Source organism: Physella acuta, unplaced genomic scaffold (genome assembly GCF_028476545.2).
Source record: "Physella acuta isolate Inbredline_101_S28 unplaced genomic scaffold, ASM2847654v3 ptg001340l, whole genome shotgun sequence".
Taxonomy (NCBI): Eukaryota; Metazoa; Mollusca; class Gastropoda; family Physidae; genus Physella; species Physella acuta.
Genome location: NW_026732855.1, coordinates 43,733 through 63,997, shown reverse-complemented (window position 1 = coordinate 63,997; position 20,265 = coordinate 43,733). Strand labels below are relative to the sequence as shown.

Below are 20,265 nucleotides of genomic sequence, written 5' to 3'. Positions count from 1 at the left end.
AAAATTCAACTGCAATGTGGAGGGGGCTTTGGCTTTTTGTGACGATGTGGAGAAGGTAAAAAGCGTGCCGTCATTTATGGATGACCCCCAAGTGAACATTACCACCCCTGCTACTACTATGCGAACCATTGATTTCTTCTAGTTATTGTCTACTTCACTTGATTTAATATATAAACATATTTATTATAAAGCTACAAATAATACATCGAACTTTGAAGGAGGTGTTATGGTGATTGGGAGGTTGGGTTGGAATGGAATAGAAGTAGAAGTCAGGGGTCGTGCGTCTGTGAGCAGAGTTTCTTCCAGGCATCTCTTCCCCCCTGAAATTTTTTTACCGCCCCCCCCCCCCCCCCCCCGAACGAAATGAAATTTATATAATTTATATAGAAAATATATAATTTTAACAGTGTCCGCCCCCCCCCCCGAAGAAAGTCTACCGCCCCCCCCCCCCCCCCCCCCGAAAATTTCAAGTGTCCCCCCGAAGAAAAAAGTCTGGAAGAAACACTGTCTGTAAGTGGAGCTTAACTTAACCTCTTCTGTTTATGTATTGTTACCACATGATCGAATGCTGGTAAAAAAAAAAACAACCCCAGATTCAATTATTCATTTAACGTCAGTTAACGATGTGCACTAGTCTAGGCTTTCTGAATACTGCGGTAGTTTACGTTACATAACATGTACATTACAATCACTTAAAATAAAAATGCAAACGAGAGGAGTAGATCTAGACTAGTTCCGTCAACAGAAGAACTTAAATCTAGGACAGGTCTACACTACACTATAATCTAGATTAGAACTCGATCTCTATCTTAGTATCTAGATTAAGATAGTCTAGAATCTAGATCTAGTATTTATATAGTACATACTACTACATAGATCATAGATCTAGATCTATGCTTGTTTTGTTAGGATTTATAAAAAAATGAAAAATATTCATATTGAGCAGCAAAGCATTTCTCAAGTGGCAAGTCTCATGATTTGGCAGATCAACTCCAAAACAAACATTAGACTACACTCACAGTAGATTATCTAGATTCTAGATTAGGAATACCCTAGATTAGAAACATAGATCTAGATTAGATAATAGATTCTAGCTTTAGTAGATTGAGGCCTAACTAGTAACTAAATAAAAGTTTATAATAAAATTGGATGATTGAGGTTAAGCCAGGATACAGTGATGAGTTAGCATGATTGACACAATTGACATTATTATAATTATATTATAATTAGTTATTAACTTATTATATTTTTATTAATTACAAAAATTAGTCACTATTAACTTACTAGCATGGCATATGATCATTTGTGTGTAGGACTATCTACTAGTAGTATTTAGTATTTAGTGAATTTAGCAACATTAACATAAGAATAAGATTCTAGATCTATAAAAAAATATATAGTATATTATGATTATTATCAGACACTGAACTGCAGCAATTTGCACCCCCCCCCTCAAGATTTCAATTTGCACCCCCCCCCCCCCTCAAACTTTCAATTTGCACCCCCCTCAACCTTTCAATTTATTTTTCCAACCCATTTTGGCACCCCCTAAGGTCGGCGCCCGGGGACATATGTCCGTCTGTCCCCCCCCCCCCCCCCCTGCTATGCTACTGCTGAACTGGTTTTAAAAAATTCACCTTAAAAATTAGTTTTAACTATAGATCTAAAACTAGTTACTAGACGAGATTAAAAACTACCAACAACCTATCACACCTATTAAAAGAGTCTATTATTGGACATTGGTATCCTCAATCATCCAAAATCTATATATATAATTCTCTTCTTGGAGACGCTAGAAAACAAGCTGTAAGCGCGCTCCCTACCACCCCCACCCCTACATGGTCTGGTGAGCTTTAGTTCACGCTAAATGCTTACAATGTTTAAGGGGTCGGCGTGGTCGAGTCGGTAAAGCTCATGGTCGCTAAACCGAAAAGTCTCGAGTTCGAACCCTCGGGCAGATGAGGCTCGTTAGCTGGGGACAGCCACTCTTCTAGGAGAGACAACTCCAAAATTAAACAACTGCTGCCTTGTAGTTTGTTCTTGGTTGGACAAAGGCTATGGAAGCAAATCCAAAAAGAAAAGCAGGCTGAAATCGGAGTCAATGGCCTCAATGGCGCAAAACCAGTTGACACGTAACTCTTAATTGTGTTGGAGGCGTGGTCGAGTAGGCAAAAAGCTCATGGTTGATACATTCGAACAGTCTCGAGTTCAAACCCACTGGCAGATAAATCTCGATCCCCTTCAACACAAATAATTAAGAACGAAGAAGAAGAAGAAGAAGTTTACAATCATAGAGCCGGGTTCAGTGACGGCTATTAAGGGCAGATAATTTAGTTTGAAACGATTTTAAACTTAGGGGAGGTAACCAAGAGGAGGCTGCTTTCACAGGGGTGTAGGGTAGGGGTTGGGGGAAAGGAGGGTGGGGGTAGTATCGTTCTTAACGACCTACTGATAGTGTTTTAAAGCAAATATTTTCAGTGGCAGCATTGGTACTGTCGAATTCACAAATTATGAATTACTGAAAACTAGAAAATAAAACAACTAAATAGCGGTGTATGATATGCCGCGGGGAGGCTCATATAATATTAAATTTGGTTTAGTTAAGTTAGTCTAGTGCAGTGGTTCTTAACCTGGGTTTGATCAAACCCCAGTGGCTCAGCAAATCAGTCTCAGGGGTTCAGTGGAGGTTAAGACACACACCAGACTCATACCGTATGATTCATGATCAGATTATGTCAGTCCAAACGATAGAACTATTAAGAAGGATTCAGTGAGAGTGAATGTACATATGAAACTGGCAGGGGTTCGGTACCAGAATCACTGGTTTAGTGTGAATTTGGGGAGAGATGTTAGCTAACATATTAATTTTCATATTGTGTTGGTTGAAATGTAGCGTTTCATTAAGACGATCAAGAATCAGACTTTACCTAAACCTCTTCAATAAAACATGGACTTTTTATGCTAGATTCAGCTGTTCATTAGTAGTTAGTAGATCTTGAGAAAAACAATCTACAAAAGTGGAAGATAATCTTCACAATGATGATTATTGGTAAGCCATTTCTTTATAATAGATGTTCTTTTAGGTTTTATTTTGATTTAGTACAAGGTGTAAAAGTATTTTTCTAAATGTTATATATTATGTCATTAAAAATGTGTTCACTGTATTTAATACCTACACCTTAAAATCAATGATCTATGTCATGTAATTTCTTTTTTCAACTGTTTGAAATGATTTACAATAAGGATAAGGGTGTCCATGATAAAATGTTGTCCATGTAATATTATAATATGCCATCTACAGAGAATATTTACAATGTAATCTTGTAAACAACTTAATTTAAAAAGATCATTTTGTTATATTGTGATTTTGTTATTTTATTAAAATATAATTGATTTTTTAAAAATAATGGCAAAAGTTAAAACAAGTTAATAAAAAGTCTAGTGACAATTTAAGCGCAATTTCCTTATGTTATCCATAACAATTTTTAATTTTTTATTTTTTGTAAATATCATCCTATAAATATAAACTCCTACACAATGCTCAGTTTAAATCATCCTAGGCCTACAAGATGCTCAGTTTAAATGTTCTTAATTAATTTTTTGTGACAGAACGAAAGGATATTTTTGAAAACTTTCTTCGGCAATATTGGTCTAAATTATGGCAGGAATCGATTGGTAAATGTTTCAAGTCGCTAAGTGGTCTGGTTGCCGAGATATGAAGCAAAAACTGCATTTGTTCGAGGTTTTTTAGCTTTTCCGGGAAATGCAGGCAGGAATTCCGGGAATTTTTTTGGCCTATGTTCATCCTCGAAACTTGCTTAAGATATTTGCTTTTGGAACTAGTCCTCGATATTGCTTCGTTGAGGAGGAGATACGACTTAAAGCTGCGGACACACATCCATCCATCCATCCAGAAATGATGCATTATTAAACGCAATTGCCAGTATGGAAACTGCGCTAAAAAATAGGCATCTGTGTCTAGCAATGTTACCATTATAAAATAGTTTTATTATTATATATGGTAGGGGGTAGGTGGTTTAGATCATTGTTATGTAAAGGCTTTACTTCAAATCCTGAGGATCATTGGACGGCAATTACATTTCTCCTACTCACTAAATTTTGGATGACTCTCTTCAGTTGGGCCAACGTAAGCCAAGAACCCTTTGCTTTCAACAGCCTTTCTCCAGGATTTTCTAGGTCTGCCTACTGTCTTTTTCCCTTTGGGTTCCTTTCTATATTTTGTTTTCTTCTGATATCCTTAGGGCATGTCCCATCATTTCAACTTTTAGGTTTTGATATCTTTGTCTATGGACAGCCGACTTGTGCCTGGCCACAGGGCGTTGGAGGTTTTATATAATATTTCCTTTTATTTTCTTTACCTTTTTTTGTGTTAAAAATTTCTGTTATTTGAATGGTTGGATGAATAGGTTTACATGATGGTCTTTTTAAAAAAAAAAAAAAAAACTACTTTTAACATAATGAAAGACTACAATTAGATCTATATCTAATTTAAGTCACAAGTATTTTAAACAACAAACATTTTTATAGTGTCTATTTTGTGGGTTGAAAAGGAAAGCCTTGGTCCTAGTTATTTTATATAATATATGTTGTGAATACTTTATAAACATTAAGATTTTAAAAATTCTAGAATTAATATTTGCCCTGCAAATTACATAATCTTTTAATTTTTTTGCTCACCAATTTCTTAGCCGTTCTGTTACTTGCAAGGTATATATTTTAAACAATCAAACTAAGGTTATCAATAAGGGGCAATTTAATATCTGCAATCTTGTTACAAGATAAAATGTATGGCTCAACAGGAAGCCTGTAGTATCTAATTCATAGTGGTTAGAGACCAATTGTTGTTTTTTTAAACATGTCTGACTCATTATTATTCATTATGGAAAGAAAAATGACGGTAGTTTGGTTCCTAGGATTGAGTCTATAGGATGTCTCTTAGTCCACCCAGCTCTAATGGGTACCTGAATCATGTTAGGGAAAGTAAAAGGCAGTTGGTCATAGTGCTGATTACATTATCCCTTCATATGCCGAGGTCGTGGAAACTGGTGAATACTACTTCTCCTGTTCTATGGGTAACTTTATAGTTTAAAAAAAAATGAAAATTAATGATTAATAACTTAACTTCACAATAAACTTCAGTTTTTAAGCAAAGACTCAATATGTTTTTGAAATTTTGAGTAGTCATACTTTCTAAAGTATAATTTCTTGTGTTGGCTACTTTGACCTTGTGTGATAATAAACAGATTGAAATGATTAACCCTTTCACTACCCAGTGATATGTTTCACTAACATATTTTGATGTATGTGCATAAGCAAAGGAAATTTTAAGTTTCTTTTTTTCCAGATAATGCATTTAAATTTAAAACATAGTTTGTAACTTATGCTTTTGCTTAAAACAAATATTGCACCCTTATGGATTTAATACATGTCTTATTTGGTATTCAAGAGAATATCTTAGTGAGAATTAGTTCAGTAAAGTCAGATTTTAAGCAAAAATGTTATCAGTTAGATTTTAAAAAGAAATGAATTAAAACACAATTCTGTTGGTAGCATTTAACACTTTAAGGACTGGGTTAAATTTAAATATGTAATAAATAAATTTGTATAGATTTAAAAATGTATACTGCTTAGTTGATAAGTAATGAAAATCTGGTTAACTTTTATCAGTTTTAAAAGTTGTAACTATGCTCTCTTTCATGAGAGATGAATGCAGCAGATGTTATCTTTATCATTTAAGAATGTAGATTAGAAAAGAAGATCAAACAGAAAATATCAGCTGGATTATAAATTTGGTTTGCATCTGTTGCACATTAATTATAACCATGCTACAGTACCCTGAAAGGTGAATTATTTACTGTCAGGTTTGAGTAATATTTTAATAGACATAAATGACATTTTTACTACAGCAGTGTGTAATATATATATATATATATATATATATATATATATATATATATATATATATATATATATATATATATATATATATATATATATATATATATATATATATATATATATATATATATATATAATGTGTGTGTTTTTGTGTGTGTTTATACATGTTCAAAAACAGTATCTACATTTTACTACATAAATACACATACTCATACTACACATTATATGTTCATATATATTTAGACATGTTCATGTATTATATCTATACTATACATATATAGTTGGTGATGTGTTTATCTCATTATCTTGTTCAAATGATAACACGCAGTAATAGTTTTTTTATTGTCTGGCTAGGTATGCACCGTGTATCTAAATATCTTTTTTAGTGTGTCAGGCCAACTGATTATCTGAAGTATGTGACCTAAAATTATGTTAATTACCTACTACTGTTAATTGCTCTCTTTTTTTTAAATGATTGTCAAGTACCTAGATGTGAGAAAGGGAAGGACTTGATCCAATTCACATTTTTTTATTTAGTGTGTAATGTTATTCTTGTTTATTGGGAATGTGTTAGTTGGTTGTGGTTATTTTGTGACAAATTGCTGGTTTACTTACATGAATGAGATCAGCTTTTTAAGTGTTAGTGTTATCAATGTTGTAGTTATAGATTAGTGCTAGTTACTTTAGAGTACACATAAACAGCAGAAGTTTTAGTCCTAAGAAAATATCACCATATAAATTTTTTTTAAATACTATCCCAGCTCTTATGCTCCTAATGGTACTAATATCTATAACAGCAAAATTTGAGTATTAAAGTCTGCTTTTGTATTTATTGGTCAGTTTAACAAAGACCTAAAATGGAATGGAATACTATTTTTGATGCATTTGCTAATACAATTTGATTAGTTAGTATTTTCAATTTCTAAACCTTACTGTATGTTTTATCACTGTGCTGGTAATGAATAAAGTATTTTCTTTGTATACTAATTTTGATTGATATATCATTTCTTACATTTTTCAGCTTCAGCAATCCCGTTTCATATGATGTTTCTGAGATTGTTTCAACTTCAGAAAGCGAACTAGAACTCATGGCATATGAGAGGGTCATTCAGCCTGGTGAGCCCCAGCGCAGGCACACAGCTGAAAAAGTTCCCCTTATTAAGCCTACAAGCTTCCTCCAGGAACCCCTGGACAAGTAAGTTTTATTTCCATGATGCTGATATTTTAAATATTTTTTTTACAGAAATGGCTCTCTTGTTGTTTTACATTTGAAAATAATGTTACACACATCTCAATACATGCAATATATTGATAACAATAAACAATTTAAAAATTATGATCTAAAAAAATAGTTACGTTGTTTGCTCTGATAAAAGAAAATTTAAAATTTGTTTTTATTGAAAAGCTTTTTTTTTACAGTGTATAAAAGTAGTTAGGCCTGTTTTTTTTTGTTTTTTTTAATATTAAATTTTAATACAGTGCTTTATTTAATATTAACATTATTTTTATTACTACTCTTTATTGTACTTTCTAATTTTTTGTTCATGATTTCTTTAGTGGTCAGCTTTAAGTGTTTGCAGTCTTAAAAACATTTACTCACCATAAAAAGTTGGTCAAAGTAAATCTGGGTTAAAAAAAAGTGGCAGGCACTTTAGTTTACAAGTGAGGCTTAAGGGTGCAATAAAAACTATTAGTAAGGTATATAGTACTCACCTCCCTTACCTTGCCAACTTTTTATTCTTATTGTCTCCCTTATAAATCAAAACTCAACAGCTGTACCAAATTTATTTGCAATACACTATCATTTAAAAAAAAATGTCTGATGATTATTATCAATAATTACTGTCGTTTTAGACATAGAATGTTTTAGCAAGCTCATGTCTATAGTGTTTAATGTATTTTTCATGTGACTTTTAGGAGATATGGTGTCTTCCTTATATTTGGATATTTGGGCTTGTCATCATTACTGCCTTGGAACTTTTTCATCACTGCTAAAAAGGTAACTTTCTCTCCTTTTTAAAAATTATAACATTATGCATACAATCGTTGTAGAGAAAAAAAAACCACCCCCCACCAATTGTGGATATTTGTAAAAAATGTATTAAATCAAAACTTAATCATTATTCATGACTAGAATTTTTTTTTTTAAGTAGGTCCTACTCAGCAGAATGTATTCATGGGTATTCTCCAGTATTGGTAGCACTACTCAAATCCTGGCTTCAAACCAAGCCTGGTCCTCTCTAATCCTAGCAAAACACCCCCCCCCCCCCCACACACACACACACAATGGTGATGCCAGCAATAAAAAATTGAACCTTTACGCAAAAAAGTGTAAACCTTGTGAAATTTTTATAAGAACACAAAATCCAGAAAAACTTAACAATCATCCGGGTGTTTTAGGCTTCACATTCTTTAAACAATCAATGCTTTTATTGTTAATAAGAAGTACATCAGATGTAAATACTTACTGTTGTTCCTTTTGTTTTGACAGTATTTTGACTACAAGTTTCGGAATACAAGTCTCCCAAGCAATGTTTCTTTTGATGATGATGTACATACTGTACAAATGCAGAAAGATTTTGAGAGTTACCTGGCCATTGTGTCTAATGGATCCAACCTTTTATTTATGATACTGACTGTTCTTCTTGTCAGAAAGTAAGAGATTAATGTTAAAAATAATCTAGATTCATATTTAACAGTATTTAGAAAATAAGTTTGGTTTACAGTTTTCTCATAAGCAAAACACGCCAAAAATGAATGCAGCTTTGAAGTAGTTCTGTACAAATGTACGACTACCAGTTTTGTAATTTTATTTCTAATTTTTAAATTAAAGTTTTCATTATTTTCAAAGTTAAGTTTTGAGTTTATTAACTCTTAAGTTCTTAATTTCCTAATATATAGATGTAACATTTTATTTTTATGCTTTCATTTGATATGAAGTTTTAAAAAAAAATCATTAATAAAAAAATGTATCAAAAACCTTTTTAGAATATCTGTGAAGGTGCGTGTGGTTAGTTCAACACTGTTGATAGTCGTGATATTTGTGGTCACATGTTCACTCACTGAGGTCAACACAGACACTTGTAAGTATAGGGTGCTGTTAACAGAAGTCATCTTAATATTTTAACCTGATGATGTTGATTGCATATATAATTTTTGTAAAAATAAATTTTCATGTTGAAAAAATATTTTGGCTTATAAAATCAAATTGTTTTAAACTTCAGGGCAGAATGGATTTTTCATATTTACACTAGTAATGGCAACATTTATGAGTGGTAAGTGAACATTACTATATATCAAGTATAAAAGTATAACTTTCAATTGGGCTTTCTTGGAATTATAACATGTATTATGAAAATTAATGGACAGCAACAATAAAACTTGTTAGTTTGCTAACAAAAATGTTGAACTGAGTTGTTTGATTTTTTGCAGGGTGCCAGTCTGTTTTAACTGGGTCTGTGTTAGGGCTGTCTGCAGTTTTTCCTCCTATATACTCACAGTCTACCATGATTGGCCAGGTAGAAATGATTTCATTTATTTTTTGTTTGAACCAGGTTGCACAGAGTATAGCTTTTTTACCTTCTAAAAAAAGAGCTATCTCTTGCACTAAATCTCTTTGTCTCGCCATTTTGTATTTGGTCACCTTGACTTTCTAGAACACTCAACTAGAGCTAGATTGTCAAATCGAAAGTCTCAAGTTTGAATCCGGGTTCAAGTCAGTAGACCGTCCCTGAGTCCACCCAGCTCTGATATGTACCTAATTCTTGTTAGGGAAAACAAAGGCGTCTGGGCATAGTGCTGACCACACTATCCCTTCATATGCAGAGGTCCCTGAAACAGATGAACTCTATTTCATCTGCCCCATGTGTCTTGGGCAAGAACAGGAAAAATTGAATACATCAGTTATATTACTGATTAGAACTACTCTATGAAACAATCAAAATCTTATTGGATCAGTGTTATTGTAAAATTATTTATTGAAACAAAGAAATCTCTAATTTAATCAATGCTAATGTAAAATTCTGTATGTATCAAAACAAATATAGAAAGAATTATTAGTTATTGTAAAACTATGGAAGCAATGAAATTTATCACTCTAAAACTGCTTATTTAAAACATTGAATTTATTATTCGGCCAAAAATATGTTTAATTAAATCTGTACTATTGTAAAACTATAATTATTGAAACAATATTAACTGCTACTGTAAAGCATTATTTACTGAAACAAAATTTGTTTTCCTCAGGCTGCCGGTGGCACCTTCTCTGCACTGTGCAGTATACTAACTCATGCTACAGGTGGTGATCCCATCACCAGTGGTCTCATTTACTTTCTTATTGCCACTGTGGTCACCATACTGTCTTTGGTGGCATTTTTAGGCTTACATTTTATGGTAAGTCACAATACAATGTGTGGTCACCATACTGTCTTTGGTGGCATTTTTAGGCTTACATTTTATGGTAAGTCACAATACAGTGGTTTTTGTCTTGCATTCTTTTGACAGCTAACCTAATGTTAGAAAAGTAGGCCTATTGAAATGAGTTCAACATCCACTTTTACGCATTTGTCTATGTACCTATGAACAACTATCATTACTTTCATAAAAGTTACCAGATTTACTGACTTTTTCTCTATGTATTTTGCAATCTGTGGTGCCCTCATCAAAGGGGCATAATTCTGTTAAAAAAACCACCATTGCATATCTGTATATATTTAAACAAAAAATATCAAAAGCGGTTCCAAAAGCATAAAACACCTTTAAAGTTTGCAGTGCGAAAAAGGCAGACAGATTCACCTTTAAGATTTATCTTGCTGGCTTAACAACCTTGATTTGATCTTACAAATTCAAGTATTTTTACTTAACTTTTTTAATGAGATATAATTAGAAAATGTATCATCAAGCATTCATTCATCATTCATTAGTCCTCTTTGCTCCTTATGGAGCATAGGGCCTCCACCATTTCCTTCCATTTCTTCCTATCCTCGGCTATTAATTTTGACATCTCCCAAGACATCCCTATTGGCTTCAGTTCTTCAAGAAGACTCCGCCTCCAGGTCTGTCTTGGGCGCCCTCTCTTCCGTTTTCCCTGGGGGTTCCACTCAAGCGCTTGGCGTGTAACATTTGTGTGAGCCTTTCGCAGTGTGTGACCCACCCAGCACCACTTCCTCCTTCTTATTTGCCCACCTATAGGCTCCTGCCTAGCTTTCCTCCATAGTTCCAAGTTCGGCACTTTGTCCTGCCATCTCAGTTTCAGTATCTGTCTAAGGCATCTATTCATGAAGGTCTGTATCTTTGCTGTGCTTGCCTTGGAGACTCTCAAGCATATGTTACAATTATTGCATGAATAATATTATGTAATATTATTATCTGCTTTTAATTGTTCAAAATAAAAATTGTTCTTTCATCTATATTTTTCAAGGAATTTTCAAGGTACTATATGGTTTCTCTTAGTAAGTTCATTTTTTACTCATTAAAATTTTCATTTTTTAAAGTTAATTAAACATGAATTTCTGTTTAAAAACAATTTAACCTAATTAAATTTTCTCTTGCAGTAAGTGATGTAAATAAAATAAACGAAGAATTAGTCAGCCATGACACAATTAATGTAAAAAGGTTTTTTCACGTTATATTGAAAAAGGTGAGTTCCTTACCCTTTTTGTAATGTTAAATTTCAATTGATCTATATCTATTAATTCAAAGTATACAACAATAAGAAATAAATGATTTAACACATTTTTAAACATATTTGTGTGTACATATATATGTGTTTATTATATATATATATATATATATATATATATATATATATATATATATATATATATATATATATATATATATATATATATATATATATATATATATATATATATATATATATCACAATTAAATGATAGTATTCCACATTCAAATTACTTTTTTTTAAATCAAATAAATACCACAATTGGATAAAAGTACATCTACATCTAACTAATGAAAGTATGCTATGTCACAATCAAATGAATATATTGCAATCAAAACAATGTATACTATACTTCAATCAAGAATGTATATCACAATGTTTTAAGATACATGATATCTTGGTTGAACCAGCATATAAACAGAGCAAGTTTTTCATCATGACATATGTATTGGCATTAACCCTGTAAAACCCAATAACCTATTAATCTCAATCCATTCACAGAAAGCGTTAGTTAACCTAGTCATTTTTAGTGTTGTGTTTCAACTATTATTCCTTTCAGACCTGGATGTACTGCTTGAGTGTTTGTTTAGTGTTTTTAGTGACTTTATCTGTCTTTCCTGCTGTCTGCTCATTAATCAAATCAGAAGGCACAGAAAAAAATTCCTGGACAGGTGAGAGAGCAGCTTTTATAACCATTAGTCCTGCTCAGTGGACATAATTTCTATATTATTCCTATTCTTATTTTTATATTTGTACATTATTTCTATTTTGTTCCTATTTTTTTTGTTCATTTAAAAATTGTTCACATTTATCTTGATCTTGGCATATAAAGGGATAAGGTCGTCAGCACTTTGCCCAGCTGCCTCTACTTTGCCTATTGTGAGTCAGGTACCCATCAGAGCTGGGTGGACTCAGGCATGCCTTGCATTCATGAGTCTGTCTGATCCAAACTCAAGACCTTTGGGCCAGTAGCCGAGTGTTGTACCACCCTGCCATGGCGTTCTTGTTTAGAGAAATTAAAAAGAAATTTTATCAATCTCTTCCAAATGTAGTTTAATCTATCAGTCTTTGCAATGACGCATATTTATTTTAAAATTAAATGTAAGTAATTAAGATATCTACTGTTAATTTAACAAAATCTTGTTATTAATTGTGAAGTATTTTGTTTGTTTCAGATACATATTTTACACCAGTTGGTTGTTTTCTGCTGTTTAATGTGTGGGATTTCTTAGGGCGCCTTTTTACATTTATTTGTAAATTTGTAAGTACTTAACTTTTAAACTCTTCTCTAAGTTGATAGTGAGGATTTTTATTTACAAGTGTCAGTACACCTGAAGCTGTTTGTATCAGAGTACCTTAAGCTTTTAGACAGGTATCAATACAGGTATCTGCAGTTTTAATAGAATTCGCAAGTGATTTTGAGCCTGCCTGATCTATAATTTGATTTCCTAACCTTTGGGTTTTCAAAATTTTAACTATTTGATTCTTACTTTAGTAGTTCATAAAAAATTCAGGCTGGAAAGTAAAGTATTTAGTGAAATTATTTTTCTTTTTCTCTTTAGGGGCCATTGTTAAGACAGAATAAGGGTCAGGGACTGGGTTATATTTAGCATTAAGATTCAGGTTGCTATATTAATAAAACAAATCCAGCCTACTGGTGTTTTACGGTAAAATCTTTTGTTTTTCAGCCAGGGAGCCAGCGCCCAGGTTTGCTTCTCTTCTTCACAGTTCTGCGCATTGGTTTCATCCCACTGCTCATGCTGTGTAACGTCCAGCCCAGGGAACATTTACCTGTTTATTTAAAAAACGACGCATACCCCATGGTGTTGATTAGCCTGCTTGGCTTGACCAATGGTTATTTTGGAACTCTGTGCATGACCTTTGGACCACTGTGAGTAACCCTGTGTAGTTTTTGTGTGGTGTTTCAGTTTGTATGTACAGGTTTAGATCTTGGCACTAACAAGTTCCAGTGTGCTTAATTTATCCTATTGTTGTGAAATAGTTTTAAATACTGCTGTTTCTTTCTGTTCACATGTGGGTAATCAAAACCTTATTTATCAGTTGACACTAACTAAATATTCTATTGCCATAACATTATTCAGATTTATTTTACTATTTTTAATAACGCCATCTTAATGTAATTTTGTATTTCACTGAATAATCCAAATCTACCAAATAATTTATAGCAATACAATTTTTCATGTTTATTTCATTGTTAACCTCTATTTTTTTTAAAAAGCCATGTTGATGTATTAAAATTAAACTTTTTTGTTTAGAAATGCAGAAGATGAGCACCTTGAAGGTACAGGGATTGTCCTGGCTTTAGCCATGACAATTGGACTAGCTGGAGGATCTGCGTTATCATTTTTGTTTGTAAATTTGATTTAACAGACTATTTCAAGTGGGTATAGGCCTCAAGGATTTAACAGACCATTTCAAGTGGGTAAAGGCCTCCATGATTTAACAGACCATTTCAAGTGGGTAAAGGCCTCAAGGATTTAACAGACCATTTCAAGTGGGTAAAGGCCTCCATGATTTAACAGACTATTTCAAGTGGGTAAAGGCCTCAAGGATTTAACAGACCATTTCAAGTGGGTTTAGGCCTCAGTGATTTAAAACACCTTCATTTCAAGTGGGTATTGCCCTAAAGTAATGACAATACTCAATACAAAACCAGCTACTGCAATAACCAAATATTTCCTGCTAATAACTAGTGTATGCTAATTATTGCTGTCTCATTAACCTGAACTTTATTTCTAGGATAATGAGAGGGTAATTGTATTTCTGCTATTTTAGGTGCTTTTAATCCTCTGTAAAGTTGGTAAAAAATGTTATTAATATTATTTTATTAATTATTCATTCCTCAAGTTGGAATGTTTTAAGTAGTATGAAAATTCCAGTGTTTTAAAAGTTTGGAACTGTTAAATACACTGATCATTACTGTAATTACTAATATATGACTAACACAATTAATGTTTTTTATGCGAGATAGTTATGTATTTAATTTCATAGATTTAAAAAAAAAGTCACCTGTTTTCAATTTAGATTTTCTTGTAAGTTTTTAGATTGTTTACTAATGTATTTAATGTTTGGGGCTTTAAATAATCATATCTTAATAATATTTACTGTATATCGAGTTATTTTAAATTCTCTTGATCCGAGTCATTTTCAGGGTGATAAATGTTGTTAGACAGTGTTTTTAGAGATCCTATGTTATTGTTAAGATAATTTGTTTTAACATAGTTATGCTTTTTTTAATGGTAAATATTATTTTTTATAATAGTGGCTTGTTTAAGGTGTTTGTTATAATTTTCTCATCCAGTTAAAGTAGTGCAATGCTATTACAAAGTTGAACCAATGTAACCCATGTAAGCTCCCATGGTCAACCTGTACATATATATATATATCATGATTTCTTTGTATATTCCTACTGTGATTTTATAGAAAAAAACTTAAGCCTGTCAAAGCCTGACAAAGTGAAGTCGTTTTTTTTTAAACTTTTACCAGAGTCAGAATATCTGTCTGTCTGTCTGTCTGTCTGTGGGCTTGAGGTAAAATCTTGTAACTGAATTTAAATTCACCTCTAATCCAGGGTTTTCATTCATCAAACATTCCAGATTAATACCTTTCAAAAAGACAAAGCATGGATATCTAAATTTTAGACTAATTAGAAATTATAAAAGTCATAATAAGTTAATCTTAACAATACTTTATTATTGACAAAAGGGGAGATGAAAGCTTTTTATTATAAAGGTTTTTATTTCTATTTTTGCTTCTCTCAACACAATATCTTTAACTGGCTGTATTTAGCAAAGGGAAGTAAGTGATTTCTCAACATTAGCTTTAGTTGGTTTTTTTTAATGTGTAAATTTAAAAATGTAATTAATTCTGAATGAACATGTGTAAAGTAACACATACCAGTATATAAATTTATTATTAAGTTCAAACCTGATATACAAAAATATACTTCTAATAGTTTAGTGTTTTATTTATTTCCTTACTTTAATTCTTAAAAACTGATATAACCAGAATTAACAACAAATGGCTTTACAACTTAAAGCAAGCTGGAAATTATATTTTGATTTCTTCACCTTTATCAAATATCATAACTCTTATTGAGTTATCTTTGTTGCAAATTTGTTACAGATTTGTTAGCCATGAAACATGTCTAGCCAAGTTTTTTTTCCTGTGATACTTAATTTAGTTACTGGATTGCATGGCTACCAAATATATTGAATCTTTCATTTGTTTACCAGAAAGGGATAATTGTAAGTACACTAGGACTAACATGTGTTGTTTCTTACATTAATGGACTATACAGGAAAATATCACTGCTTCAATTTATGGGTTGCTAGGGTTGCTTATTATCTTAAAGAAATGTAAAAAAATAAATAAAAAAAATAAAAATTGAATAAATATTTTTTTGTACTCTTATGACTGTATATTATTGATTACAATGAACCTATACACACCATTGATCAAGTCTTTCAAATATAGCATCTCCCTTCCTAAGTTGAGCATTAATCAGTTTTTCAATTTCACCCTGACATTGTTTATCATACATTAATTTACAAATGAATAAAAATCTTAATTTAAATGTTATTGTTGATTGGTATTTTGATTTAAAATATCATTTTTTCTCACACAATTATATAGTTTAGTATAACCAGTTGTATGAATGTTATAATTCTAGTAGCATGTGAAGTACATTTTAATTTTTAGGAGTAATTCATTTCTTTGTTGTACTAAAGTTGTATATAAAGTTATCAGGTTTACTTTTGTTAAACTTTGTAGACATATTTCTCTATTGTTATGCACTTGTACATCTTACTTTGTCAGTGATATTAAAATGATAGAAATGAGTTATAAAATAAACTTTCTCATCAAATGTTCACTCCTCTCATTCTTTGTTCTGTTAAATGGTTTAATTTTTTTACTCATACATTAAATTTTATGCACATTGACACTTAACTACTTTGACCCTAAATTTGATAAAAATTGGCATACAAACTGTATACTACATTGAATGATCAAAAAGGTAGGCCTATTACAAGCTGTTCACGTTAAGAAAAGAAAAAGAAAACATTGCAAAACATGCATTGGACGGAATCACCAGGGGAAAAGGAGGGTGGGCCGGCCAAAGAAAACATGGAAGAGAACAGTTGGGCTCTCATGGGCACAGACTAGAGGAGCAGCCCAAAACCGAGTCCGCTGGAGATGTGTGGTTGCAGCCCTTTGCTCCCCAGGGGCCATAAAGGAGTGATGATGATGATTACAAGCTGTTAACCTAACTGTATAACTTTATAAATGAAGTGTGACGTATCTGATTTTTAGCATTTACTTTGCATTTATGAGACCTTGTTAATAATTAAAAAATTGATCCCTATACTTAATCTTGACCCTGCTCAGCAAATATTTTTAGAGAGAAATTGTTGTTTAAAAACAAGAGGGGGTATTAGGTTTCTTCTTCATTCATAATTTAGATATTGGAGGGAGTATCCTCAAGCACAATTAAATATTACCAGTCAACATTTTATGCGGTGGGCCTCTTGGCTCCGACTTCAGCTTGGCTTTTCTTTCGGTGATTCGAACTCCGGATTTTTAAAGTTAGCAATCACATGCTCTCCCACCCTGCAGTGTTAGGTTGAAGTGTGACGTCATATGGAAGGGGAGAGAAGGACGTCTGACTTTTGTGACAATAGAGTCCTTTCATATGACGTCACGTCCGTTCGTGATACCTACGCCCGCCGCCACAGTGGTGTACACAAGACGTAAACACAATCAGCTGTTCGCCAGCGCTGGACGTGTTCACCAGCGCTGGACGCGTTCACTGTATGTAAAGAACCGCACCCGCGGAAAAGGAAAAATACGTTAAAAAACTTGAACTCTTAGGAATTGAAGATCCTAATACTGTTATTGACAGTTTCGTATAAATAAATATGTGGACAAAATTTCTAAATAAAAATACTGTTAGTAATACTGTTTGCGTTTAGAGTTAAAGTAGCCGAATCTGATCAAATGCAGTTCTCGATACTTTGTTTCATGTAAGGACAGTAAAATAATAAACTTCATTTTAATTATAAAAGATAACTATTAATAAAACAAATATGCTCGACCTTCACAAATACTAATAGTAAAAGACAAAGTCAAAAGTAATAGGCTAATAAGAATAATAAGATCTAATAGTAGGCCTAATACCTGGCTCCGCTGGGTAGACATAGAATCTAGAATCTACTTCTTTACTTAAATTTAATTACTTTAGATCTACATTCGATTCAAAATACACCCATAATAAATCAAAAGTAGTCATAATAGGCCTAATAAAGCATTTAATTGTCTCTAAGATCTAAAATCTCGCTCTATTATCTAATCATTTTTTTAGCAAACGAAATTTTCTGAAATTGAAATAGATTATATGACTAGACTTAGATCTAGAATCTGCTACTTAAATTAAATTGTAAAAACTTTATACAAGCATGTAGTTGATATTATTGTAGTAGAAGACTTTAATAAATTACTAAGGCCTACCTACTTTGTTGTCTTTTTACAGCAATATGTATCTGATACTGGACTGAGTTTAATTAAATTCAAATTCATATCTAGTAATTGGTCTACTAAGTTTTTGTAGCCTAGTAGTACAATCTAGATCATACCAGCCAACAACAAATAACCACATTATTATTATTTGGTTAATGATTAGGCTAAATTTTTCTTTAAATCCACTGTTTATAAAAGAAACAAATCAAGCTAGAAACATTATAAGTGAGATGGTTTAGAATAATAACAATGGACCCAGTCTACAATTGATACAATTGCAGGTCTACATAGGGCCTACAGTCTAGTAGTTTACAGTAGGCACCTAGTGTGTAGCTAGTATACTAGTGTGTAGCTGTCCAGAGTTAAGATTCTTAATGCCTTAATGCTTTCCCCTGATAAGCCGTGTGTGCTATAAATGACATAACATGACATCGAGGTGAGAAGTGTTGAGGGGAGAGCAGTGGGACTTTCCCCTTTGTTCTCCCTGCTGGGCCCTGAGGGTCAAAATTATATAAGAAATACTATCTCTGTGGGGCTGGGTATCACGGAGGTGAGACATTTTCAGGGGAGGGCAGGGCAGACTCCTCTTTGGTTTTATTGTGGGCTAGATACAGGTGGGGGCAGCCATCATGAGGGTTGAACGTCAGTATTAATGTGTCTGATTACTTCCCTGCTGGATTATAAGGGTCTTAAATTGTATAACATGCTACCCAGATTGGTTATTACCCATGGATTATATTAGCCGTTGTAGTGTGGGTTTTGTAGGAGTTAAGTGGTCTCACGTTTGCTACAGTAGATAACCTCTAATATATTACTGCATTTGATCAGCTTCGTCTACTTAAACTCTAAACGCAAACGGTATTACTAACAGTATTTTTATTTAGAAATTTCGGCCACATATTTATATTATCCACGAAACTGTCAATAACTGTATAAGGATCTTCAATTCCTAAGAGTTCAAGTTTTTTAACATATTTTTCCTTTTCCGCGGGCGCGATTCTTTACATACGGTGAACACGTCCAGCGCTGGTGAACACGTCCAGCGCTGGCGAACAGCTGATTGTGTTTACGTCTGATGTACACCACTGTGGCGGCGGGCGTAGGTATCACGTGATTTAGGTCACGTGTTTGCAAGGACTCTATAGGGCTGGTAAGTAGGTCACCAACCAGTTCTATGGCTCATGCAGGTTTTATTGAGCCGTAGAACTGGTTGGTGACCTACTTACCAGCCCTATTGGGGGAAGGGGTGTGATTTCATTTATAATGAAACGTTTTACAATATTTTCAATTATTTTACTAATGCAGCGAAATTACTTGCCTGGAACAAACATAGATTTCAAAACGTAGCCTATTGAAAATTATAATGCATGTTAGCAATCATCTCCCACGAATATAGAATATATACAGGGTATTGAATAAAGATGCACCCGGTTTCGAGTGAGCACATTTAGATGATAAAATGAACACGTTTTGTTGGTGATGAGAATGTGTTTCTTTTGGGCATTTCTCTGTAAGAGGGAAGTGCACCCCTCCTTCCCCCTTGAACACGTCTACCGTTACCAGGACGAAATAGAAAAAAAAATTATATAATAAATATATAGGCCTACCCCGTATGTTTTAAGTCCCCCCTTCTCCTGGAGAAAAATACCTGAAAGAAACCCTGTTGGTGGATGTTAAAAAAACACCGTCTCACTATAGCAAAATTTATTAGGTAATTTTAATTTTTTTTAAACTGATGTTTAAGCGCACCAGTGAGTACTTTTTAGACAATTTTGGTAAATTATATTAAAGATTTATCAACGTAAATAGCTATATGCCCATTGAATGGCAATACGTGATGTCTCCCCCCCCCCCCAACCAACCTACATTGCTAATAGATAAATATTTATTGGTGTAACACTCAGTGGGGATGCTTTTTACTTACTGAGGTCTTGTAGTTAAAAAGGCTGACCCTGAGATTTAGGACACACTGAAACGAAGCTGTTGTCCACTACTGGCTTTATTGACATTACATCGAGCCATAAACGGCGATGTAGAACGACAGTAGAAAACAGTGTAGAAAACAGTAGATCACAGCAAAACAAAAACCAAAGAAGACGACGATAACGACGACGATTAATTGTAGC

At 32.9% G+C, this 20,265-nt stretch overlaps 1 protein-coding gene across 9 annotated transcripts; it reads left to right on the top strand.

Moving 5' to 3' along the window:
- Positions 1–710: 710 nt before the first annotated feature.
- LOC131958594 (equilibrative nucleoside transporter 3) lies at positions 711–16,009 on the top strand. Of its 9 annotated transcripts, none has more exons than XM_059323704.1 (15): positions 711–766; positions 2,894–3,049; positions 6,941–7,114; positions 7,837–7,918; positions 8,411–8,574; positions 8,908–9,002; positions 9,144–9,194; positions 9,352–9,437; positions 10,165–10,311; positions 11,339–11,369; positions 11,472–11,557; positions 12,162–12,273; positions 12,778–12,863; positions 13,291–13,493; positions 13,879–16,009. In XM_059323704.1, exons 3-15 carry the CDS (start codon positions 7,008–7,010, stop codon positions 13,988–13,990), a joined length of 1,362 nt encoding a protein of 453 aa, XP_059179687.1. In that variant the 5' UTR covers positions 711–766; positions 2,894–3,049; positions 6,941–7,007; the 3' UTR covers positions 13,991–16,009. The 9 variants fall into 9 exon arrangements, with proteins under 9 accessions (XP_059179687.1, XP_059179689.1, XP_059179686.1 ...); XM_059323706.1 differs by having other exon boundaries at positions 726–766; positions 2,966–3,049; XM_059323703.1 differs by lacking the exon at positions 711–766 and having other exon boundaries at positions 2,474–3,049.
- The last annotated feature ends 4,256 nt before the right edge of the window (positions 16,010–20,265 follow it).

Excerpts from the sequence above, each read along its gene's own strand:
- LOC131958594 (XM_059323701.1), top strand. The coding sequence starts at position 6,799 with ATGCATTTGCTAATACAATTTGATTA. Across the intron at positions 8,575-8,907 it reads ACTGTTCTTCTTGTCAGAAA|AATATCTGTGAAGGTGCGTG; the intron begins GTAAGAGATTAA and ends AAACCTTTTTAG. Across the intron at positions 9,195-9,351 it reads AATGGCAACATTTATGAGTG|GGTGCCAGTCTGTTTTAACT; the intron begins GTAAGTGAACAT and ends GATTTTTTGCAG.